We start from the raw sequence: 23,387 nt of genomic DNA, 5'->3' as shown, positions 1-23,387 counted from the left end.
GCAGTGGCCTCTCTTGTGGAGCACGGGCTCTAGGCGCACGGGCCTCAGCAGTTGTGGCTCGCAGGCTCAGTAGTTGTGGCTCGTGGGCTCCAGAACACAGGCTCAGTAGTTGTGGCGCACGGGCTTAGTTGCTCCGCGGCATGTGGGATCCTCCCGGACCAGGGCTCAAACCCGTGTCCCCTGCATTGGCAGGCGGATTCCTAACCACTGTGCCACCAGGGAAGCCCCCTCTGTCTGCTTTTAAACAAATGCTACGGCGTTGGTTTCTGGCCATACAGCTCACACCTGAGACTAAACTGTTTATGTGTCGGGGTCCCCGTGGGATAAAGTCCACTTCCTGTGGCCTGGGACTGCCCATCTGGCCTGACCTGGGCCAGGCTGTAGGGAGGATGGGGTGGGGGCAGGGCCTAAAAACCCCCCTTCAAGGCAGGGGGCCTAAGACAGCCCCTGGGTGGTCGGTGGGGGTGTGTGTCTCTGAATCCCCCCAGGCCCAGCTCCGTTGAGGTGCTGGGCCACATGGGCATTTGCCCTTCACTCTAGCTGGTGAGCTCCTACAGAGCCGTCGGAGCCCTTCCATCCCCACCCAGCCCTTGAAAGTCCCCCTGCTCTGCTCCACACACCAGTGTGTTGGGCTCCCGGCCCCGCAGTCAGGGTCCCTGGGGCCTGTGCCTGCCCTCTCTACATTTCAACGTTTTATTTTTCTTTCCAGCAGTGGCTCTTCCACTCCGGGAATTGCATCCACATGTGGCCTGTTTTCAGGCTCCCGTTGTGTGGGCGGCCATTCTTATTTACCCAGTTGGGGGCCCGAGTAGACACGCCTGCCCGGCTGGCCCCCCTGCCGCGGCGTTCCTCTTTATCGAGGCTTCCAGGTGGGGTCTCTGCAGAGAGGGCAAACCTGGGTGCGCCGGGTCAACTGGATTCAGCACACAGGGCCCCGAGGGCCGGCCCAGCAGTCTGGGGTGGGGGGTCCAGGAGGGTGGGGAGCCGGCCCGGACGCCTCGTCTAGGAGGGGCTTCCTGCCGCCGCCCAGCCACGGCCTGGGACCCTGGCCCGTCCCCGGGAATCGGCACGGGGCCCGGCTTCCTGCAGGGCCGGGGCTGAGTCACAGGCTGCCTGGTGATTCATGTCGCCTGGCCCAGCGGTCGGGGGCTGGGCCCCTTCTGCCCCAGACAGGGGCACAGGGCCTGGCCTAGGGCTCCCCAGCCCCAAGATGGGCCAAGGCAGAGGGGGCGTGCGCTGGCCCTGATGACCTTGTGCTCCCAGGGGCTCCAGCCCCAGCCCAATCCCTGGGACGTGGGTGTCTGCGCCCGGGAGGCTGCCGACCAGCTGTCACCTCCTGCACCGCCATCCCTGGGGCTACAGGGACCCGCGCGGGGTCTGCAGCACCCATTTCCTCTCTAGCCCTCCCTGCATTTCCTGACTCCAGCCCCGCCCGTGTTCGCTCCCCTCCTTCCACCTCTGCCTCTGGGCACCAGCGTGTGCGGAGTGGCTCTGGGTGGCGCCTCTGTGGCATCCCTGCCAGGTGGCTGCCAGCTTCTGCGGGCCTCTTCCCTTTCAAGACTTTCAGAGGCTTCACGGCATCTTGAAAGGGCCTGAACCCTGAGCCCTGGTCTCTGACTTCCTCTGTGCTTGTCCCACTGCCCCACGCCCACCCAGGGCCATCTAGCCGCTGAGGCCTGGGACCCACCCAGGGCCCCCAGCTCTCGCCGCAGGGCTCTGCAGCCTCCTGCCACCACCCCCCCCCCCCCGCCCCCGCCGGGCAGCGGTCATGGGGCGGATCCCCTCCTGGCGAGCCCTGGCCCTCCGAGGTCAGGCTGCGTGTGGGGGCCATCAGGGGAGCCGTGGCCGAGAGGCGGGTCCGGCTGCTGTCCTGGAGACGTGCCTGCCCCAGAAGAGCCTGATATTTAAAAATAACTCCGGAGGCTTTTGTTTGGCTTTTGCTTTAAAAGACTTTTTTTCCTTTTGCACAGAATTCTGTAGCAGCGGGAGGGGTCAGCCGGCGTTGGCACCGAGTGGAGCCGAGCGGGCAGGGGCGGCGTGGGGAGGGCCGTGTCCAGGGAGGCCGGGGGTCCGCTCTCGCTCCCGGGTCACGCCCAGGGCGGCTGTGCGGCCCTGGGAACCAGGACCAGGTTGGGGACAGATGGGGAGAGCTGAGCGCATGCCTTCCCGTCGCTCCAGCCTGGGCCGGGGCCCCTGTGTGCCAGCCTGATGACCAGGTGGACAGATGGACAGAAGGCAAGGGTCTTCCTTGGAGCGCACCCAGCGTGCGGGCCTGGGGGCAGAAGTTTCCATACTGCCTGTGTCCTGCCCGATTAGCATCTCCGAGTCAATATTTGTGCAAGTGCTCTCAGCTGGGAAAAATGCGACCGGCCCGTAGACCTGGGGGAGGGACAGAGCTGGCCAGCGGAGGGTGCAGCCTGGTGGCCTCGCTCAGGGAAAGGCGGGGGTGGGCCCCAGGGGGCTCGGCGGGAGGCTTTAATCGCCTTGGGGGCCTTCAATGCGGGCCATGCTGCCGCCCCCAGAGCAGCCTGTGTCCACGTCCACTGCACACCCAGGCCCCCCACGCCGCCATGCCCCCCTTTCTCACGAAGACCCCTCCTGGCACAGGGGCCATCTGAGATCCCCAGGGCTCCCTGGAATGCCTGAGAGTTGGCCAAGTTGCCTGCCGGGTGTAGGGTCCATCCCCCCAGAGGCTTGAGCCCCTCCCCTGACTGGGCAGGGCAAAGTGGAAGATGATCTCAAGGCCTGGCAGTGGGTGAATAGGCCCTCATTCCCCCCCAGCACCCAGGGAAAGGCCATTCTTGGCCTGACTTGGGCCCCTCCCTGTAAACTCCAGGCCTTCCGGGAAGGGCAGGACTCAGAATGGGCGTGTCTCAGGGTCCCAGGACCTCAGGACCCCTGCCCCCCCCCCCCCCCCCCCCGCCCACCCTGCCACGCCTGGATTCTTAGCAGGCTGGCCTCCTGAGGGATGGGGCCATGAGGTGTCCATGCTCCCTCCACTGTCCCTCGAGGGGGTCGTCACAGCGGCTTCAGGCTGACCAGGGGTAGGGGGTGACTGTGCACCTTGGGCGGCCCTGGAGGGCTTCCCCGCTCTGCCCCCATGTGGCCGTAGGCTCAGGGCCTGGCTGGCTGACCGAAGACCAGCTGGTCTGGGGCAGAAGTCCAGAGCGGTGGACACCAGAAGGGAACCTGCTCCTCTGGGCTGGGCAGGGCCCCATTGAGGGGACGGCGGGCAGCCGGAGGCGTGACGTTGCCCTCAAGGCTGGTGGGCAGTTCAGAGCCCACCTCGGGGTGCCCCTGTGAGCAGGTCTGGCATGGGGGTGTGGGCCGGGGGTCTCCAGCGGGGGCACAGGCGCCGTCCACGTATGGCGTGCTCACTAGCTGTGTCTCTGCCCCTCATCTGGGGCCCCCACTCTCCGTGTGCAGGGTGGGTGCCCAGGTCTCCCACTGGCCCTGCCCGGCTTTCCTTGGAGCCCAAACTTCACGCACAGAGAGCAGCCTGGACGATGGTCTCGTCTTTGGCTTTGGGATGGGGGAGGGGCTCCCTGGCCCTCAGAGCTGTTGAGGTCTGGAAACCACAATCCCTACCCCGTGGTCGCCACGCAGGGCAAGCTGAGGCTGGGTGGGCACCAGGGCGCTACCCCCAGAGGTGTGTGGGGTGCACAGCCGATGTGCGCTCTGCTCACGTGCCCACCCTCTCGGGGGTCTCGGTGGCTCATCATCGAGGCCACAGGCAGGGCAGGTGCTTCTGCCTGAGCCCATGGGCTGTTCTCAGTGGCCCCAGAGCCCTTTCCTCGGGCCTGTGCCAGGTGGGGCTGGAGTCCCCAAGGCTAAGACCTGCCAGGCTGCAGGGCCAGGGGGCAGTTAGCCAAGGAGGGGCCCCGCCAAGCCCCCAGGGGCACAGGGCACAGGGACATCCAGGGATGCTGACCTCTGGCCAGGAGGAGAAGAGAGACGAGGGATGGGCCCCTCCCTGGGAGTGAGGTCAGGCCGAGACCCAGGGAGAGAGCAGCAGGTGGGCCCTGGGGGGTTCTGGACGCCTCTGGAAGAGCAGCCTCCCTGCTCCCTGGCCAGGTGCTCCCCCGATGGGCCGGGGCTGGGTTGGCAGGGTTTCCCCACGCCAGCTTTGGGAGGGCCCGTTTTCATCTGTCTCCCCACTGGGGGCTCCTGACAGCGGCAGGCAGAGGCTGGGCCCTGGTTGCTCCGTGCTGGCTGCCCCTGCAGGCCGGTCAGCGGGTGAAATGGGCGGGTCCTCAGTTGGCTCTGAAGATGATGGAGGCGATGACCAGGGTGAGGCCGTGACGGGGGCCCCCATCCCAGGACAGGGGTTCACCGGCCTGCTGTGCGAGGAGGACAGGCTCCTGGGAGCTTGGGACACTGTCTGGCCATCATCCCAGGCCGGCCACCAGAGCTCTGGGGACAGTGGGATGAGCTCCTGCCTCGGCCTTGCCCAGCCCCACTGCCCAGGCCCAGGAGACAGGCTGCCCGCGTGTGCCCCGTCTGACTCCAGCCCCTGTCAGACCTGTGTGCAGCCTCACAGCAGGGCTCTCCAAGCTCCTTGGGTGGGGCTGGGCCCTAAGGCACCCCCAGGCCCAAGAGGGGAGCTCTCCGGAAATGCTGGGTTCCACCGGTCACCTCTGTGTCCTGGTGCAGGCCTCAGTGGCCAGGGGCCGGCCAGTGAGCGAGGGGCTGTTCCCTGAGCCAGCCAGCCCTCTCACCTGGGTGTGCCTGGCCCTTGAGGGCAAACACACAGATGTCCACTGTGAGCCCCACCTCACGGCGTGGGGCTGGCCCTCCAGGTGGCATGGAAGGGATCTCAGGGGCGTCCATACACTTACCGCCCCGCAGGTTTTCCACGTGGCCTACGTGCTCATCAAGTTTGCCAACTCACCTCGGCCAGACCTCTGGGTGCTGGAACGGTCCACGGACTTCGGCCACACCTACCAGCCATGGCAGTATTTCGCCTGTGAGTCTCCCGGGGCCAGGGGTGTCCCCTGGGGTGGGCCACACGCTCTCTCAGGGTCTCCGGACAGCAGGCCTGCCCTCACGCCGGCTTCTGCATGAGTCAGGGCTGTCGGGTGCATGTCCCGAAGGCTGGTGGGGGTTCGGTGGCTCGTGTCCCTGAAACGGGCATGGCTGGGTCCAGGGGCCCTCGGTACCAGGAGTCTCTCATGCCATCTCCGGGTTCGCTCTGGACTGGCCTTACACTCCGGCAGCTCCTGAGGTGACAGAGGCGGGCCAGCTTAGCTGCCCGGTCAGGAGAGCACGGGAGCCCTGCACCCATGCTCACTGGCCGGCCGTTCCATGTGCCACCCTGACCAGTCATGTCGAAGGGTCTGCTTCGATTGGGCGGGCCTGAGACACGTGTCCCCCCAAACTCCAAGGCCCGAGAGTGAGTGCGGGGCAGTCAGTCCTATAAAGGACAGTCAGGAATGGTCCCCCAAGGATGGGGATGGCAAGGGCCACCCAGGGGACACACTTGTTCTCTGCAGAGAGAGGGACGGGCAAGGCAATCCGGGCTCGGGGCGGGGGCAGCCTGAGCCCTGGCCTTGCCCTCCTAAGGAGCTCCCCTGGCCTCCCAAGTGCCACAGTCTGAAGACCTCGAGGTCTCGAGGGTGGGCGGCGTTCCCGCCTCGTGGTGGATGCTGCCTCCCGGTTGAGGCCGTGAGGCTCCCGGGAAGTCCGGGCACGCAGGGCAGCAGGGCGCTGCCGTAGGGCCTCCTCCGAGGGCTTCCCTGGAGCCCTGCGCCCTCACCCTCCGGCGGTTCCCGCAGCCTCCAAGAGGGACTGCCTGGAGCGGTTCGGGCCACGGACACTGGAGCGCATCTCCGGGGACGACGACGTCATCTGCAGCACCGAGTATTCGAGGATCGTGCCCCTGGAGAATGGCGAGGTGGGCGGGGCGGCGCGGGAAGGGGGTGTGGCCGGGCGGTCCCTGCCGGAGCCACGCCCACGCCTGACCCGCGCCCCTTTGCAGATCGTGGTGTCCCTGGTGAACGGGCGCCCAGGGGCCATGAACTTCTCCTACTCACCGCTGCTGCGTGATTTCACCAAAGCCACCAACATCCGCCTGCGCTTCCTGCGCACCAACACGCTGCTGGGCCACCTCATGGGCAAGGCACTGCGGGACCCCACAGTCACCCGCAGGGTGAGCAGGCAGGCGGGGCTTTGGGGGCTGGTGTGGGCGGGGCCGCGTGGGCTTGGGGCTGGTGTGGGCGGGGCCGCGTGGGCTCGGGGTTGGGATCTGGGGGCAGGTGTGGGCGGCCGCTGACTTCCCCGGGCGGGCGCAGTACTATTACAGCATCAAGGACATCAGCATCGGCGGCCGCTGTGTCTGCCACGGGCACGCGGATGTCTGCGACGCTAAAGATCCCACAGACCCCTTCAGGTGAGACCTGTAGCTCCCTGCCCAGCCTGAAGGAGAGGAGGCCTGGTTCCATTGCCCACCATGTCCCCCGCCCTTGTGACCTGCGCTGGCCCCTCACTGCTCGGCCTCAGTTTCCCCGTGTGCACTGTGAGGTGGAAGGGCGGTGCCTGGAGCCTGGCTTGGGCCTGTTTGCCCTGCTGCCGGCAGACGCGGAGTCTTGCCTGGACCTGCAAGCCAGCTGCCCCTCCACCCCAGCTGCCCCCAGCAGAAGCCCCCTGCCCTGGGGAGGGGAGTCAGTGAGAGGTAATCCCATCCGTCAGCAGCTGTGTGTGGCGCTCACACATGCTGCCCCAGGAGCACCTGTTCTGGGCAGGCCTGTGCCCGGCGCAGAGGTCCCAGTGGGGCTGAGTGCGCTGGGGGTCTTAAAGCAGGTCCAGGGCTGGACAGGAGGTGCTGGGAGAGGAAGCAGAGCCTGCGATGGGGAGCCCGTGACCAGGCTCCCCAGCCCCCGCCCCCGAGGGGCACCTCCAGCAGGGAGCGGGTGAGCTTCTCCTGCTGCTTCCCTCGCCTCAAGATCACGCAGCTCCCCCTTCTGCTGGGGTTTTATTGCTGTGTCCACACCCCAACTGATAGGGGAGGCGAATGAAGCCCAGACAGGGCAGGAGCTCACCCCCGCTCTCACCGTCAGAGCTGCACCAAGAGGTGAGCCCCAGACCTCTCCAGGCATGGCTGATGGGTCTGAAGGTGGAAGAGGTGTGATCACACTCCCCAGAGGACTCAGGCAGGCCCTCAGGACCCGCCTGGCCTGTCCAGTCTCCGCACGGGCCCCAGGCATGGGTTCCTGCCCGCAGCTTCAAGCACTGAGCTCGGGTGCAGCTAATTGTTCTGGGAAATTAAGTGCCAAGTGGGAACTCGTGATGGTTGGGAAGGGCGCCTGCTGGGTGGCCAAACTGGCCTCAGAGGAGAGGTGGGCCTGCCCTTGCCTGTTGGGAAGACGTCGGCATCTGCCCTGACTCGCCTGCACCTGGGCATAGACGGAGCTCAGCTCACCCTGCAGGTGGGGCTTGGGTGGGGCGTCTCCCCCAGAACCACAAACGCTGACACCCCTCACACACAGTGTCCTGCAGTATCAGCCTGCCCTGCCACCTCTGCCCCACCCACTGGCCTGTCACCATCCCTCTGCTTCCACCCCCCCACCCTGGAAGCTCTCTCCCACCTCCGTCGCCTCGGCCATCGTTCTGAGGGCTGACTACCTGCCCAGTCTGTACTGAGCCCCCCATTCATTCTCCCCCATCCCTTGGTTTGGAAGTGACATGTTTTGTCTCTATTGGTGTTTTAGTTGAGTCAGGCTAACAAGATGCCAGAGGCTGCGCGACTTGCAGACAACAGAGATTTACTTCTTGTGGTTCTGGAGGCCGCTGAGGGCCCCCTTTCCTAGTTCATAGCTGGCTGTGTCCTCACAGTGGGGAAGGGGTGAGGGAGCTCTCAGGGGTCTTCTTGTAAGGATGCTAGTCCCATTGACGAGGGCTCTACCCTCATGACCTAATCACCTCCCGAAGGCCCCGCTTCCAAACACCATCACTTTCAGGGTTGGATTTCACATGTGAATTTTGGGTGGACACGAACATTCAATCTGTGGCGATTGGTGATCACCCTTACGTTTCTTTTCTAGTTCTGTCGATTGCAGTGGTAGCCCTCCCTCTTCAGCAGGCGTACTTGACCTCGCCAAATGCAGATTTAACTAGTTGTCTCCCTGGTGACCCAGGGTCCCAGAACACTAACCCCAGGCACAGTATCTGCACCCAGCAATGGGTCCATCACCTTGACTGCCAGCTCCTGTTCTCTGTCCTTCCTTGGCTGCCAGTGCATCCCTGGGGACTCAGTTTCCTTTTCCTTTAGTACTTCCCATGAGAGTCTGTTAGTCCTTGAATGGCTGTTCTGCCCTCGCTCTCGGGTGATAGTTTAGCTGGCTGTAGGATTCCTGGTTGATGGCTGGCCGTGTCCCTCAGCACTTGGGAAATGTCATTTCAGTCTCTTGGCATCTTTCGGTGGTTGGGAGAGTCTGCTGTCATCTGCGCCGTTGTCCCTCTGTGGGTTTTATGCCTCTTCTAGGTGTTTCTGTGATCTTGCCTCAGTGCTCTGCAGGTTTACTCTGCGTTGTTGAGTAGTGGACATATTTCCTGTTGCTCAAGGGTTGTGCTTTTTGAATTTAAAAATATGTGTCTTTGTTATTTCAGGACCGTTTTTGGCCATTGGCCCTCTAGGACTCTGAGCTCTCCCCTCGCTCCCTCTTTTCTCTTTCTGGAATTCCTGTTATACAGGTGGGAACGTGGGTGGTTTCCTTGGGTCTCGGGACTTCTTGTATTCCCGCCTCTGCCTCCTGAGCTGCTCTCTGAATGGCTTCTTCAGTTCATTGAATCTCTCTTCAGCTGTGTCTGATCCGCTGTGTAGCCCATCCTTTGAGTCTTTAATTTCAGTCATTTTATTTTTCATTTATAGAAGTTCTGATTGGTTCTTTGGTCACATCTGCCTCTTTTTCATAGCATTGTGGGTTTTATTATGTCTTAGATTCTTTTGGTTATAATCTTTAAACACTCTCTTTTTATGGTCTCTACTCAATTGCTCCATTAATTGAAGCTCCGGGGGTGCAGCCCTGCTGCTGGTTGCGTCGAGTGACCCTCTTGGGTTGTTTCTCTGCAGGTTCTTCAGCGGGGCTTCATCCGCGTGATGGTGGTGTGCCCTGGATTGGGAAGAATGCCTCCAGCGTGGTGTTTCAGGGCTTTTGACAGACACCCCACTTTTTGTGTTAATTGCTTGGTTTAGGGGTGCCCTGACTATGTAGATTCTTGAAAAACCAAACCCCGGCCACAGGTGCTTCGTCACAGATCCTTGGCCCTTCCTGTGATGACCTCTCTGTGGCAGGTTATTCCTGCTTCCTTCCCGAACACCAAGGAGCGGTGGGGCCGAGTCCCAGGGCCCTGCGGCCCCTCGTGGGGGAGGGGCTAGAGCATGATTTGGAGCTCTGGGTCTCTTCTTCTTGGACTGGCTCCTCGGGGCTGCTCAGGACCTGCACAGCACCGCAGCTGTGGTGCCGACCCAGGACCGAGGGGCAAACGGCCCAGGGATGGGGCTGTGATTCCTGCTCTCCACCTTGGCTGAGCTGAGGAGGTGTGTGCCGGAGATGGGGTTCTGTGCAGTGGGTGGCTGCAACCTCGGTCCTCAGCTGCGGCCAGCTGTCCACCTGCCCACTGAGCCAACAGGAGCTGCTCTCCAGGACGGCAGGCAGGATTCCAGCTCTCTGACTGGTGTCCACCCCCGGCTAGAAGAGGAAGCCGTTCTTGGCCACTTGCTCCTGGGGAGGTGCCCTGGATACATGGGGGCGTCTGGCTGAGTCCAGGGCTGCCTGCTGAGCGAGACCTGGGTCTCAGAGCTGGCCCAGGAGAGCCATAGACTTGGCCTCGGGTCCTGGCTGTGGTGGAACTAAATCCTGAAGGGCCCAGGGCTCCAGGCTGACCTGTGGACAGGGGCCACCCGCGCTGACCACTCAGCACCCTGCCCCAGCTCCCACCCTCCGAAGGCCCTGCACAGCCCCGCATTTCTCGTGTCCCTGGGGGCCTGTGGCGGATCTGAACGCTTTCTGTGCCCGCATGCCACCCACAGGCTGCAGTGCGCTTGCCAGCACAACACGTGTGGGAGCTCCTGTGACCGCTGCTGCCCCGGCTTCAACCAGCAGCCATGGAAGCCGGCAACCACGGACAGCGCCAACGAGTGCCAGTGTGAGTGCCCCCGCACGTGCTCACGTGCCAGCGCAGTGCTCACACGCTCACGCGCACATGGTGTGCACACACGTTCACACAGGCTCTTGCACGTGCTGACGCCCACACGGTACACTCACACGCACACACACACGTTCACACATGTACACTCCAGATACTCAGGTATACACGCATGTGCTTGCGCACACTTGTGTGTATGTGCACATGTGCTAACAATGCGTACACGGCTCACACGTGTTCACACACGCTTAGACACGCCCACACGCGTGCTGTTGGCACATGGGCAGCGTGGCACGTTCTGTCCCCTGAGCCAGGCCACGTTTGGGGTCACCCGTGGCTTGCGGGATGTGCCCCAGGGGTCCCAGTCGGGCGGGGTCACGGAGGCGTGCTGACAGCTGAGCCCCCACTCTCCAGCCTGCAACTGCCATGGCCACGCCCACGACTGCTACTACGACCCTGAGGTGGACCGGAGCAACGCCAGTCAGAACCAGGACCGCGTCTACCGGGGCGGCGGCGTGTGCATCGATTGCCAGGTGGGCGGGGTCCGTGTGACGTCGGGCGGGGCTCGTGGGGGCGGGGCGGGGCTGCCCCTGGGCTCAGCGGCCCCGCCCCTCCACAGCATCACACCGCCGGCATCAACTGTGAGCAGTGCCTGCCCGGCTTCTACCGCTCTCCAGACCACCCGCTCGACTCACCCCATGCCTGCCGCCGTGAGTGGGGGCGGCCCGGCTGGGGTGGCCTGGGCGGGGGCATTCCAAGGGGTGTCCAGGAGCAGGGTCTGCCCAGGCCGGGGTGTCCTGGGGGCCTTCGCGGCTCTCTGGGAGGCCACGGCTCTCGTCCCACCTCCCAGGCTGGGGAGGCAGACGCTGCCCCTTCGCGGGGCCTGCAAGCCCTGGACTTGGGTTCCCCTGACTTCCCGCCCCCCGCCCAGGCTGTGACTGCGAGTCGGACTTCACGGACGGGACGTGCGAGGACCTGACGGGCCGCTGCTACTGCCGGCCGAACTTCACGGGGGCGCGATGCGATGCGTGTGCCGAAGGCTTCAGCGGCTTCCCGCGCTGCCACCGTGAGGGCGCGGCCTGGGGGCGGGGGCAGGCCCTGAGCCCCTGAGCATCCCCGCCTGCTGGGCTTGGAGCCGGGGCGGGGGACCCCAGGGGGGACTCTTTCGTCCTGCCTGTACCTCCAGTGATGCTGAGAGACACGGGTGGCCGGGCACTGAGCCAGCCTGGCTGACACTTGCTGTCTCCTTCCTCAGCGGTGCCGTCCTTCTCTCACAATGACACGGGGGAGCAGGTGCTGCCGGCCGGACAGATTGTGCGTAAGTGTCCCCCGAGGTCTCCATCCTGCCCTGGGCCCCACCGGAGCCATGGGGCAGGAGGGGCCACACCCAGGCCCCCGGAGAGCGGGTATTTCCGTTCTGTTCACCATGTCTTGGCGGCTTTTAATTTCATGCAAATGTTACGTATTTATGCTAGAAAACCTTGAAAAATATAGGCGAGCGGAATGCTAGAGAAGAGAGGTATACAGAATCGCATCTCCTGCAAACAAGTCCTCCTCCCTCTGCGTGCGCGCTGTGTTTATAAACACCCGTGTGCGCCGTGCGCGCTGTTGTATAATCGCGTCTCCCGCCCACGCCATCCTGTAAACATGTCCTTTCGTGACCCACGTTGTGCAGACAGATGTGGCTCTTGCTTAACCTGCTCTCAGTTCTTGGAAATTTAGGTTCTTTCCAGATTTTATAAAAATAACACTACAGTAAACCTCCTTGCGACTAAAGCTTTCCCTGAATTCTTAACTACTTCTGTAGCACGCTTTCCTGGAAGAAGGCTCTGGGTCACTAGACGTGCATGTTCAGGGACCTTCTTGGCCGCAGGTTGCCAAACCGCTCTCCTGACATAAAATCGTCTACCAGGTGGAATGGCAGCAGCCGCGTCACGTGTGTTGGGCGTTGCTGTCCCTACCCGGCAACATTCATTATCGCAGAAATCTTCTCATTGGTTCACTTCCCCACTTTTCGGTTTGCCTGGAATTGGGATGCGCCTTTCAGTTGACGCTCATTGATGTCTGATTGGCCGGCGTCTTCCTTTCACAGCGGTACAAAATCGTGGTGTGTCCTGTAATTGGTTGTGTCTTAGCTCAGATGGCATTTGGTATTTCCTTGGTTTTGGCTGCGTTTCTTTGCCTCGTTTGCAAGGTCGAATCTTCCTTTTTTTTTTTTAACATGTAAGTATTTACTTACGAATATATTTTGTTTGTTTATTTATATTTATATTTTTTTCAGCCGCACCACGCGGCATGTAGAGAACTTCCCCGACCAGGGACCAAACCCGCGCCCCCTGCAGTGGAAGCACAGTCTTAACCACTGGACCGCCAGGGAGGTGCAAGGTTGAATCTTCTCTTGCGTTTCGCGACTCCTGTTGCTTTCACTTGTGAATTTCCCATCCGAGGTTGTAGCTCAGTTTTCTTTTCACTCGTTTGCTGCTAGGAGCTCTTTCTGTATTAACTATATTATCTGTTCCTCACGCGTCACGTGCTTTTCTCCCAGCGGGTAATTTGCCCTTCCTGTTATTTTTTTCACTGAATCTGTTGACCTGGTTCTTCCTGGTGTCTGACTCGGTCATATCTCAATGGAGCTCCCTAAACCCAACTATTTGCATATCTCTTGGTTCTTTGGCGGTTTTCTTTTTGACGTTTAAATGTTTAGTTTTTCATCATGGGGTAAAGCAGGGGTCAGCAGGTTTTTTCTGAAAAGGGCCGGACAGTAAATGTTTTAGACTTACAGGGCCGTGTGTTCCCTGTTGGAAAGCTTCAGCTCTGCTGTTGTATGTTGCAGCTTGGAAGTGGCCATGGACCATGTGCAAGTGAATGGGCATGGCTGTGTTCCAATAAAACTTTATAAACCAGGCACAGGCACCTTGGACTGAAGTCTGCCAATCCCTGGTATAAACTTGAAAATTCCTCCTTTCTCCACTGGCCCTTGGTGAGCACTCGGTAATTGTGCTGGTGCAGCATTTCACTTTTAATCTGTGAACCGTAGGATGAATTCTGCTAATATCTTTCCTACAGTGGACCCAGCATTGAACATAAACATTTTGTATCTATATTCGTGAGTGAGGCTGGGTGAAAGCCTTGTTGTTTTTTTGGTACCATCTTGTTTTGGTTTTGTAATTCATCTTGTAGAATACTTGAAAAACAATCCATACTTTGTTATGCTCCAGAGCAGATTAAAAATCACAGGAATTATCAGGCTTCCCTGGTGGCGCAGTGGTTAAGAATCAGCCTGCCAATGCAGGGACACAGGTTCGAGCCCTGGTCCGGGAAGATCCCACGTGCCGCGGAGCAACTGAGCCTGTGCACCACAACTACTGCGTCTGCGCTCTAGAGCCCGTGAGCCACAACTACTGAGCCCGTGCGCCTAGAGCCCGTGCTCTGCAACAAGGGAAGCCACCACAATGAGAAGCCCATGGACCACAACAAAGAGTAGCCTCCACTCACCACAACTAGAGAAAGCCCATGTGCAGCAACGAAGACGCAGTGCAACCAAAAATAAACAAATAAATAAATTTATTTTTTAAAAAAATCACAGGAATTATCAATTTCTTAAAAGCTTGTTAGAAGTTACTTAAAAAACCATCTGGTCCTGACACCTGTTTTCCCATGGAGAGCTTAGATGATGGTTTTCTTTTCTTTTATCATGTGTGTTTATTTTCTACCTCATTGTAAGTCAGTTTTAAAATTTTTATTTATTTATTTTGGGCTGTGTTGGGTCTTCGTTTCTGTGCCAGGGCTTTCTCTAGTTGTGGCAAGCGGGGGCCACTCTTCATCGCGGTGCGCCGGCCTCTCACTGTCGCGGCCTCTCGTTGCGGGGCACAGGCTCCAGACGCGCAGGCTCAGTAGTTGTGGCTCACGGGCCTAGTTGCTCCGCGGCATGTGGGATCTTCCCAGACCAAGGCTCGAACTCGTGTCCCCTGCATTGGCAGGCAGATTCTCAACCACTGTGCCACCAGGGAAGCCCAGTCAGTTTTGATTATTTATATTTTGTTAGCAAATTGTTTGTCATTTGGATGTTTAAAGGTATTGGCATAAAGTTATGCACGACATTCTGTACATGATTTTTAAATTTCCCTTCATTCCTCTTGTCTATGTTTATTTTCTCTTTTTCTTTTTTTCCTACCTTTATTACACCCAACAGAAGTTTGTGGAGTTTATTGGTGTTCTCAAAGTGCAGCTTACTCATCTGCTGGAGTTTTTCTCTGTTTAGTTTGGGAGAGAGATTTTACTTCCTAATACGGAAAAAAAAAAAATTTTTTTTTAAGATTTTTAAAAAAATTATCTTTTGCCTGCATTAGGTCTTTGTTGCTGTGTGCGGGCTTTCTCTAGATGCGGCGAGCGGGGGCTCCTCTGCATTGCGGTGCGCGGGCTTCTCATTGTGGTGGCTTCTCTTGTTGCAGAGCACTGGCTCTAGGTAAGCGGGCTCAGTAGATGTGGCTCGCGGGCTCGGGGACACAGCCTCAGTAGTTGTGGCGCACGGGCTTAGTCGCTCCGCAGCATGTGGGTTCTTCCAGGACCAGGGATTGAACCCGTGTCCCCTGCACTGGCAGGTGGTTTCTTAACCACTGCACCACCAGGCAAGTCCAGATCCACTCTGCTGTTAATTTTTGTCACATTCTGGGAACAGTATATTCAGTCTTTCTCTCTATGACAATGGTTTTGCCAAATTCTCCTCCCGATTACAATAGCTTTAGTTTTCAGCACCCCTGGACCACATGTATCCTGCTTTTCGAGCTTTGCGTATGCTACTTCTCTTGAGGCAAGTCCTTTTTCTCAACACACAACATCCCCCTTTGTCTCCACGAATGCCTGTGCCTTGGGCTCACCACGCTCCATGCTCCCCTTCTCTGTGTCTGTGCCACCCACTCTCCCTTCTGGAAGCTCTTTGTTTCCTGTCCAGATCCTTGGTTCAAGGTGCATTCTTTCAGAAGGACATGACTGGATTCTCCTTCAAGAGTCCAGCTGATGCCTTTGGGTTTATCTCGTGAGAGGAGATGTGGCCCAGCAGAGGGACTGTGGCTGCTGTCAATTTGGGTCACACCTGCCCCAGTTGTATTTCTCTCATCCTGCTTAAATTTTTCCTTTCCCGACTTTTGCTGGATTGACCAACAAAATGTGTTTTGGTTGGTTTGTGTTTTCTTCTCCAAGGGTTTGCGAGTTCTGTTTCTGTCTTCTGGTCTGGCCCGAGGTTACCCTTATGCTTTGACAAATACTGAACCATTATTCCATGTCAGTAACAAAAATTAAATAGTATTACCCCCTTTCTGTGCCTCAGTTAAGACATTTAGCACACTTTTTCTTTTTTATTCCTAATCCCCAGAATTATTTATGAAGAGTAGAATTTTCTTTTCACTTTCTTATGATTTTGTTTTTGTATTTTCTCTGGTTGTGTCAATGCCTGCAGTTGACTTGGTTTCTACATTATACACAACTAATTATGTGTCGTGGTCCTGATTTCACCTCGGGCCACTGTTTTCCCAAAACATCAGCTTTCCCTTGTTGGGATTTTTTTTTTTTTTTTTTTTGCAGTACGCGGTCCCTCACTGTTGTGGCCTCTCCCGTTGCGGAGCACAGGCTCCGGACGCGCAGGCTCAGTGGCCATGGCTTACGGGCCCAGCCGCTCCACAGCATGTGGGATCCTCCCGGACCAGGGCACGAACCCGTGTCCCCTGCATCGGCAGGCAGACTCTCAACCACTGCGCCACCAGGGAAGCCCCCTTGTTGGGATTTTTAGTCTTTTTCGTTTTGCATGAGTGCAGTTTCAAGTGTAAGGAAAGGAGTTTTGTGGAGAAGGGAGGGGTTTTTTTTGGGGGGAGGCGACTGGGGTCCACGGGGCCCCTGAGACTCCTCCCCCCCACCCCCCCACAGACTGTGACTGCAGCGCCGCTGGGACCCAGGGCAACGCCTGCCGGAAGGACCCACGGGTGGGGCGCTGTGTGTGCAAACCCAACTTCCAGGGCACGCACTGTGAGCTCTGCGCCCCGGGCTTCTACGGCCCGGGCTGCCAGCGTGAGTCCAGCTCCGTCCCCGTCTCCGTCCCCTCGTGGATCCCAGGAGCCCAGCCCCTCTGTGACCACCTCCTCCCTGCAGCCTGCCAGTGCTCCAGCCCCGGCGTGGTGGACGGAACCTGTGACCGCGACTCGGGCCAGTGCACGTGCCGGGCAGGATTCGAGGGGGCGGCGTGCGACCGCTGTGCCCCTGGCTACTTCCACTTCCCCCTCTGCCAGCGTGAGTGCAGCGCCCCCAGTGGAGGGTGGGAGGGGGGCTGGGGTCTCGGCCTGCCTGGCTCAGGGCCCCATGCGCCTCTTGGCCCCGCAGTGTGCGGCTGCAGCCCCACGGGGACCCTGCCCGAGGGCTGCGATGACGCTGGCCGCTGCCCGTGCCGACCCGAGTTTGACGGCCCCCACTGTGACCGCTGCCGCCCAGGCCACCACAGCTACCCCGAGTGCCACGGTGAGCAGAGGGCCTCGGGGGCCCTGGGCGGGGTGGGAGGGCCATCCGCAGGTCCCCAGGGCCTGACCCCGAGTCCTCTGCAGCCTGCGCCTGCGACCCCCGGGGTGCCCTGGACCAGCTGTGTGGGGCAGGCGGGGTGTGCCGCTGCCACCCCAGCTACGCGGGTGCCACCTGCCAGGAGTGCAGCCCAGGCTTCCACGGCTTCCCCAACTGTGCCCGTGAGTGCCCTGGTGGGAGAGGGGCGGGGGAGGGCGTGTGCCCACTGCGTACTCACACCCTGCTCTCCTCCCCCTCCCCCAGCCTGCCGCTGCTCCCCTGAAGGCTCCCTGCACACAGCCTGCGACCCCCACAGCGGGCAGTGCAGCTGCCGACCCCGAGTGACGGGGCTGCGCTGTGACATGTGTGTGCCCGGTGCCTACAACTTCCCCTATTGCGAAGGTGAGGCTGGTGCCGTGTGTGTGTGTGTGTGTGTGTGTGTGTGTGTGTTGGGTGCTGTGCATGTCATGCGCTGCATGTTCCCATGACCGTGCCTGTGCTCTGTGTGTGCTCGCGTGCTGCGTTCACGAGTGTCCCGCGTGTCGTGCATGTGCGCTCGCGTGCTGTGGGTGTCCCGCGTGTCTCCGCGTGGCGCTTGCGTGTGGTCGCGTGCTGTGGGTGTCCCGCGTGTCTCCGCGTGGCGCTTGCGTGTGGTCGCGTGCTGTGGGTGTCCCGCGTGTCTCCGCGTGGCGCTTGCGTGTGGTCGCGTGCTGTGGGTGTCCCGCGTGTCTCCGCGTGGCGCTTGCGTGTGGTCGCGTGCTGTGGGTGTCCCGCGTGTCTCCGCGTGGCGCTTGCGTGTGGTCGCGTGCTGTGGGTGTCCCGCGTGTCTCCGCGTGGCGCTTGCGTGTGCTCGCGTGCTGTGGGTGTCCCGCGTGTCTCCGCGTGGCGCTTGCGTGTGGTCGCGTGCTGTGGGTGTCCCGCGTGTCTCCGCGTGGCGCTTGCGTGTGCTCGCGTGCTGTGTGTGTTCATGCTTGTTCACGTGCTTTGTGCTCACATGACTTCACGTGTTTGCCTGTTGTGTGTGCTCTTTGCGTGCTCATAATCACGTGCTGTGTGGTGGGGGAGGGCACATGCCCTCACGGCTATGGGGGCCAGGGCATGTAGGCACACGTGGCTTCTTGCCTGTGCACATGTGTGGGAGGCGTGTGTGTTGGCTCCCATGGAGCCTCGGGTCCTGGCCAGGCCTGGGGAAGCCCTTGGCTGTCGGGGTTAGTGACTGAGTAATGACGGTGGCCTGGGCATCTCTCCACAGCTGGCTCCTGCCACCCTGCTGGCCTGGCCCCAGCCGATCATGATCTTCCTGAGGTGAGCCCAGGCCAGCCCTCTGGGGCCGAGGCCATCACTTCCAGAGGGACCATCACTTCCTCAGCTGCTCGATTGCCATGACAACCTCAGAGCCCATTTGTTCGCCTGGCCGCTCCTCTGTCCTCACTGCAGGGTCGTGCCAGAGATGGGACAGGGCTCCAGGGCCGAGGGTTTGCGGGTAGGAGGGCAGGGGCCCACTCTGACCCTCAGTCTCATCCTCTCCCAGGTGCACATCCCTTGTAGGTGCCGGGCTCATGTGGAGGGGCCGAGCTGCGATCGCTGTAAACCTGGGTTCTGGGGGCTGAGTCCTAGCAACCCTGAGGGCTGCACCCGTGAGTCTGCCCGGAGTGGGTGTCGGGGTGCTGGGGGAGACCCCTGGGGTGGGGGAGGGCTGGCTCCACAGAGCTGGGGCGGGGATGGAGTTCAGGGCCTCCTGCCCCCTGCTCTGCTCTCAGGCCCACTCTGCCCCTTCCCCAGGCTGCAGCTGCGACCCCAGGGGCACACTGGGTGGAGTGGCTGAGTGCCAGCCGGTGAGTCTGAGGACCCAGGTATTGGGGGCCGTGGGAGCCGCGCGTAGGGACCCTCCCCTGCCTGGTCCCACCTTCTCCCTCGGCCCCCAGGGCAACGGCCAGTGCTTCTGCAAGCCCCATGTATGCGGCCACACCTGCGCGGCCTGCAAGGACGGCTTCTTCGGGCTGGACCAGGCTGACTACTTCGGCTGCCGTGGTAAGCGGCCGCTTACGCGGCCCTTGGACCCCATCCTGGGGGATGCTGAGGCCCAGGAGGGGCAGAGGGGGCAGGGGCCCAGCCAGGGCCCGGGCACGGCGTGGTACCTGCCGAGCTGCTTCTAGATGCCGGCCAGACCCGTGCCGGGCGTGGGAGCGAGGAGGCAGGTTTCGCCCCTCGGTTCTCCCCCGTCCAACCCTTCCCCTGGCGGCAGGCGTCACTGACCGATCCCAGGGCCCTTGCCCCTGGACTCAGAGCCTCTGTTGTCCAGGGACCCAGGCAGCCCCTGGGGGAGGTGAGGCGGTCTCTCAGCCCAGCCGCTCTTGGCGGAGGGTGGGTGGAGCACCGAGGCTGGGCGGGGGCTGGCGGGGCAGGCGGGGCCGACGGGGGCCGGGCCACATTGACTTGCTCCCTCCCGCCGCAGGCTGCCAGTGCGACGTTGGCGGAGCCCTAGGACAGGGCTGTGAGCCGAGGACAGGCGCCTGCCTGTGCCGCCCCAGCACCCAGGGCCCCACCTGCAGCAAGTGGGTGCCCCCGCCCCGGCTGGGCGGGCGGGCAGGGGGCTGGGGCGGCAGCTTGTCCCCCGGGCTTCTCCCTGGGGGCCCTGGTGAGCGGGCAGGGCCAGTGCCCGCCCTGCCCAGACCGGATGCCAGCTGCCCTGACCGGCCCTGCCGTGGCCAGGCCGGCGCAGGACCACTACCTTCCCGACCTGCACCAGCTGCGCCTGGAGCTGGAGGAGGCGGCCACGCCCGAGGGCCACGCCGTGCGCTTCGGCTTCAACCCGCTCGAGTTCGAGAGCTTCAGCTGGAGGGGCTACGCGCAGATGGCACCCATCCAGGTGGGTGCGGTGCTGCCCCAGCCTGGGGCCTGGCTGAGTGCCCGCTGTGGCGGGCCAGGTGGCGGGCAGGCCCCTGAGGTCGCAGGGCTGGGCCGGGAATGGCCAGGGAGGAGCAGCCCCGACGTTCCACGCCCACCCCTCCCCACCGCAGCCCAGGATCGTGGCAAGGCTGAACGTGGCCTCCCCTGACCTCTTCCGACTGGTCTTCCGCTACGTCAACCGCGGGCCCTCGAGCGTGAGCGGGCGGGTCTCTGTGCACGACCAGGGCAAGTTTGCCACCTGCGCCAACTGTGAGTGTGGGGGGGCTACCCCCTGGGCCCCGCCCCACGCACGCCTCGCCTCAGCCCGCCCCGCCTCGTCCCCGCACGTGGGTGGGAGACCAGGCCCTTCCCGCTGGCCATGCCATGCCCAGGAGTCTTGCCGTCCCCACCCCAGGCGCAGAGCAGAGCCAGCCCGTGGCCTTCCCGCCCAGCACGGAGCCTGCCTTCGTCACCGTGCCCCAGAGGGGCTTTGGGGAGCCCTTCGTGCTGAACCCCGGTGCCTGGGCCCTGCTCGTGGAGGCCGAGGGGGTGCTCCTGGTGAGGTGGGGCTAAGCGGGCTGGGGCAGGGTGTGGGGCGGGGGCCACGGCACCTAACCTCCCCCCCCCCGCTCCCCAGGACTATGTGGCTCTGCTGCCCAGCGCCTACTACGAGGCGGCCCTCCTGCAGCTGCGGGTGACCGAGCCCTGCACGTTCCAGCCCGACGCGCAGCGCTCCGGGGACCAGTGAGGGCCGGCCGGTGGGGGAGGGGGCGGGCCTGACCCTTGCTGTGCTCAGGCCGCCTGCCCCGTGCTCACCAGACTGTGCGCCCCCCAGCTGCCTCCTCTACACCCACCTGCCCCTGGACGGCTTCCCCTCTGCCGCTGGGCCTGAGGCCCTGTGTCGCCACGGCAACAGCTTACCCCGGCCCTGCCCCACGGAGCAGCTCAGCCCCGCCCACCCGCTGCTGGTCGCCTGCCAGGGTGCAGATGTGCGTGTCCCCGGGACCCCAGGGGGGTGGGCGGGGTCAAGACTTGGGGAGACGTGCCCATGGCCTGGTGGGGAGGGGGTGTCCACATTGCAGTGACAGGACCCAGGCGCAGGGCAAGCGTGATGGCGGGCAGAGCATGGGTGGCACAGCGGGGGGCCCAGCACCTGCTGCCTTCTGGGGCTCTGACCTTGGGAGTCGATGCCTCGGGGCCTCCTCCGTACATGGGGTGCAGATGGCCCAGCCCTCCAGCTTATTGTGAGGAGGTGGCAAGTCGCTGCTTCACTTCAGGCACCGGACACTCTACAGTGATGAAGCCGGCGGGCCACGGGTGGGCGGGGGGGCTCGGGGCAAGTGGAAGTTGGAAGCCGAGTGGCCGGGGGAGTGCCCCAGGCAGCAGGGATGGCGGGCACACAGGCCCTGAGATGGGGGACGAGGCTGTGCGGGGAGGGGATGGGAAGGGCCGTGTTCAGAAGTGTCCTGTTCTCTAGGTGGGGGGCTGGGGCGGGGGCCTCACATTGCCCTGTCCCCCCAGGTGGACGTCCAGCTTCAGGTGGCGGTGACGCAGCCGGGCCCCTATGCCCTGGTGGTGGAGTACGCCAATGAGGACGCCCGCCAGGAGGTGGACGTAGCTGTGCACACCCCCCAGCGGGCCCCCCAGCAGGGGGTGCTCACCCTCCACCCCTGCCCATACAGGTGTCTAGGGAGTGGGGAGAGGATTCAAGCCCGGGGGCCGGTGGAGGGCTCTGGGCTCCAGGGCTGCCCTACCCACTGACCACCCCTGCCTGTCCCCCAGCACCCTGTGCCGGGGCACCGCCCTGGATGCCCAGCGCCATCTGGCGGTCTTCCACCTGGACACGGAGGCCAGCGTCCGGCTCACAGCCGAGCAGGCACGATTCTTCCTGGTAAGGCCCCAACCCCCTCACCTGCATGGGCCGCAGGACCCCACTGTGGGGTTAGGTCTTTCCAAAGACTTTCAACACACGCAAAAGTAGAAGAATGTGACGAGCCTGGGTACCCATCACCAGTGCCATCTTCAGCTCACATCAGGTGGAGGTTCTTCCAGAATCCTCCTCCTGCAGGGTTTTTTCCCTGTGGGTATGAGATGTAAATTTATTTATAAATAATGTTCACGGTCACATAAGGGGACCGTGATGCGCTGGAGTCAGAGTAGGAAGAGCAATCTGTACGAAAGGCCGCTTTTTGGTATAATTTACAAAAACACAACACCTCGTGGCCCCGAATTAGGAAGGGGTCCACACAGTGTGGGTTCGGAAGCTTGGGATTTGCTATCGTTGTGGTAACTTGCTTCTTTTTTTCTTTTTAATTTGTTTATTTATTTTTGGCTGTATTGGGTCTTCGTTGCTGTGCGTGGGCTTTCTCTAGTTGCAGCGAGCGGGGGCTACTCTTCGTTGCGGTGCGCGGGCTTCTCATTGCGGTGGCTTCTCTTGTTGTGGAGCACGGGCTCGAGGCACGCGGGCTTCAGTAGTTGTGGCATGTGGGCTCAGTAGTTGTGGCGCACGGGCTTAGTTGCTCTGCGGCATGCGGGATCTTCCCAGACCAGGGATCAAACCCATGACCCCTGCGTTGGCAGGCAGATTCTTAACCACTGCGCCACCAGGGAAGCCCGTAACTTGCTTCTGTGTCAGCTTCACAGAGTTGAAGATTAAATCCTAAGGCTAAACGTTCTGGGCAATATTAATCGTTAGTTCAATGCCCAGAACCAAGCACACGCGTTTATTCAGTAAGTGACAAAATGGGTGATGTCGTTCTCATCAGAGTATTACCTAGCCTCACTCTTACGTTTCCCTAGGCCTTTAAAAGTTTTATCAGAGTATCATATGTACGTATTTTTATGAAAGTGTCAAACATTGAAAACAGACTTGCAACAACAAAGCGTAATCGCACGCCCCACCTGCGCCCTTCTCGTTCTACTTTCCGGAGTCAGTCCGTTTCTTCCACGTTGCTAAGTAACGCATGCTACATTGCTTCCTCCTAATTTTTCGACATCGGAACCCCTGCGGTTCTGTCCTCATGCACACGCGGCGCTGTAGTCGTGGGCTGGGACACTTTAGGCTCTCCATGGAGCTGTACCCACAGCCCAGTACCCAGGCCAGGAAGCAACATGGCCCCACCCCTGACGCCACCCAGCCAACCCCCCCCCCCCCCGCCCGCCCCAGCCAGGGTAACTGCCTCCAGACACAGCACCGCCTAGTTTGCCTATTCTGGAACTTTCTATAATTGGAGTCACACAGGTGTTCCTTTGCGCTGCCTCTTTGGCCGACGCCCTGGTAGGGATGGATGGAGCTGTCGCCATGGTCACGTGGTATTCTGTCTTCGCTGTCGGGTTTTTCTAGACCCCCTGAGGTGTCACGTTTTACCGTATCTGTCACACACGTTTCTTCGCCGTGGTAGACGGTACAGGACGGAGATGCCTGCTCACGAACCCCGCTCGCTGAGCGCCCGCCTGTGCCGGGTCCCCGGCCCTATGACCACAGAGGGCGGTGGAGTGCAGTGGGAGGAAGAACGGCCTCCGGGGAGCTGGGAGGTGCTGCAGGCCCAGAATCCACAGCTGAGGGCTGGGGTCTGTGCAGCTGGAGGAGAGGGAGGTGGAGTGGGGGCCGGGGCTCGGTGCAGAGAGCAGGACCGGCCCGGGTGCGGGTGTGGACGGGCCACTCCTGCTGCCACACCCACACCTGTCCCCTTTCTGCAGCACAGTGCCACCCTGGTGCCCGCGGAGACCTTCAGCTCAGAGTTCGTGGAGCCCCGTGTCCGCTGCATCAGCAGTCACGGCGCCTTCAGCCCCAGCAGGTAGTGGGGCCGGGGGCG

The 23,387-nt window shown here is 61.5% G+C and overlaps 1 protein-coding gene across 1 annotated transcript in view; it reads left to right on the top strand.

Moving 5' to 3' along the window:
* The window catches only part of LAMA5 (laminin subunit alpha 5), a 55,207-nt gene that overhangs the window by 13,681 nt on the left and 18,139 nt on the right, over positions 1-23,387 (top strand). Inside the window, exons 4-30 of the mRNA XM_082858018.1 lie at positions 4,849-4,966; positions 5,775-5,893; positions 5,978-6,148; positions 6,291-6,388; positions 10,028-10,143; positions 10,558-10,676; positions 10,763-10,853; positions 11,075-11,209; positions 11,399-11,461; positions 16,063-16,203; positions 16,285-16,422; positions 16,513-16,647; positions 16,731-16,865; positions 16,948-17,085; positions 17,936-17,988; positions 18,215-18,320; positions 18,466-18,518; positions 18,609-18,714; positions 19,139-19,238; positions 19,396-19,552; positions 19,704-19,842; positions 19,988-20,130; positions 20,210-20,316; positions 20,408-20,561; positions 21,094-21,254; positions 21,355-21,463; positions 23,272-23,369. Of these exons, the coding sequence (XP_082714144.1) occupies positions 4,849-4,966; positions 5,775-5,893; positions 5,978-6,148; positions 6,291-6,388; positions 10,028-10,143; positions 10,558-10,676; positions 10,763-10,853; positions 11,075-11,209; positions 11,399-11,461; positions 16,063-16,203; positions 16,285-16,422; positions 16,513-16,647; positions 16,731-16,865; positions 16,948-17,085; positions 17,936-17,988; positions 18,215-18,320; positions 18,466-18,518; positions 18,609-18,714; positions 19,139-19,238; positions 19,396-19,552; positions 19,704-19,842; positions 19,988-20,130; positions 20,210-20,316; positions 20,408-20,561; positions 21,094-21,254; positions 21,355-21,463; positions 23,272-23,369 (3,203 nt within the window). The remainder of the gene's footprint in view (positions 1-4,848; positions 4,967-5,774; positions 5,894-5,977; positions 6,149-6,290; positions 6,389-10,027; positions 10,144-10,557; positions 10,677-10,762; positions 10,854-11,074; positions 11,210-11,398; positions 11,462-16,062; positions 16,204-16,284; positions 16,423-16,512; positions 16,648-16,730; positions 16,866-16,947; positions 17,086-17,935; positions 17,989-18,214; positions 18,321-18,465; positions 18,519-18,608; positions 18,715-19,138; positions 19,239-19,395; positions 19,553-19,703; positions 19,843-19,987; positions 20,131-20,209; positions 20,317-20,407; positions 20,562-21,093; positions 21,255-21,354; positions 21,464-23,271; positions 23,370-23,387) is intronic.

This window comes from Leucopleurus acutus (genome assembly GCF_964270905.1).
Source record: "Leucopleurus acutus genome assembly, chromosome: 16".
Taxonomy (NCBI): Eukaryota; Metazoa; Chordata; class Mammalia; order Artiodactyla; family Delphinidae; genus Leucopleurus; species Leucopleurus acutus.
This window is presented reverse-complemented; position numbering and strand designations above follow the sequence as displayed.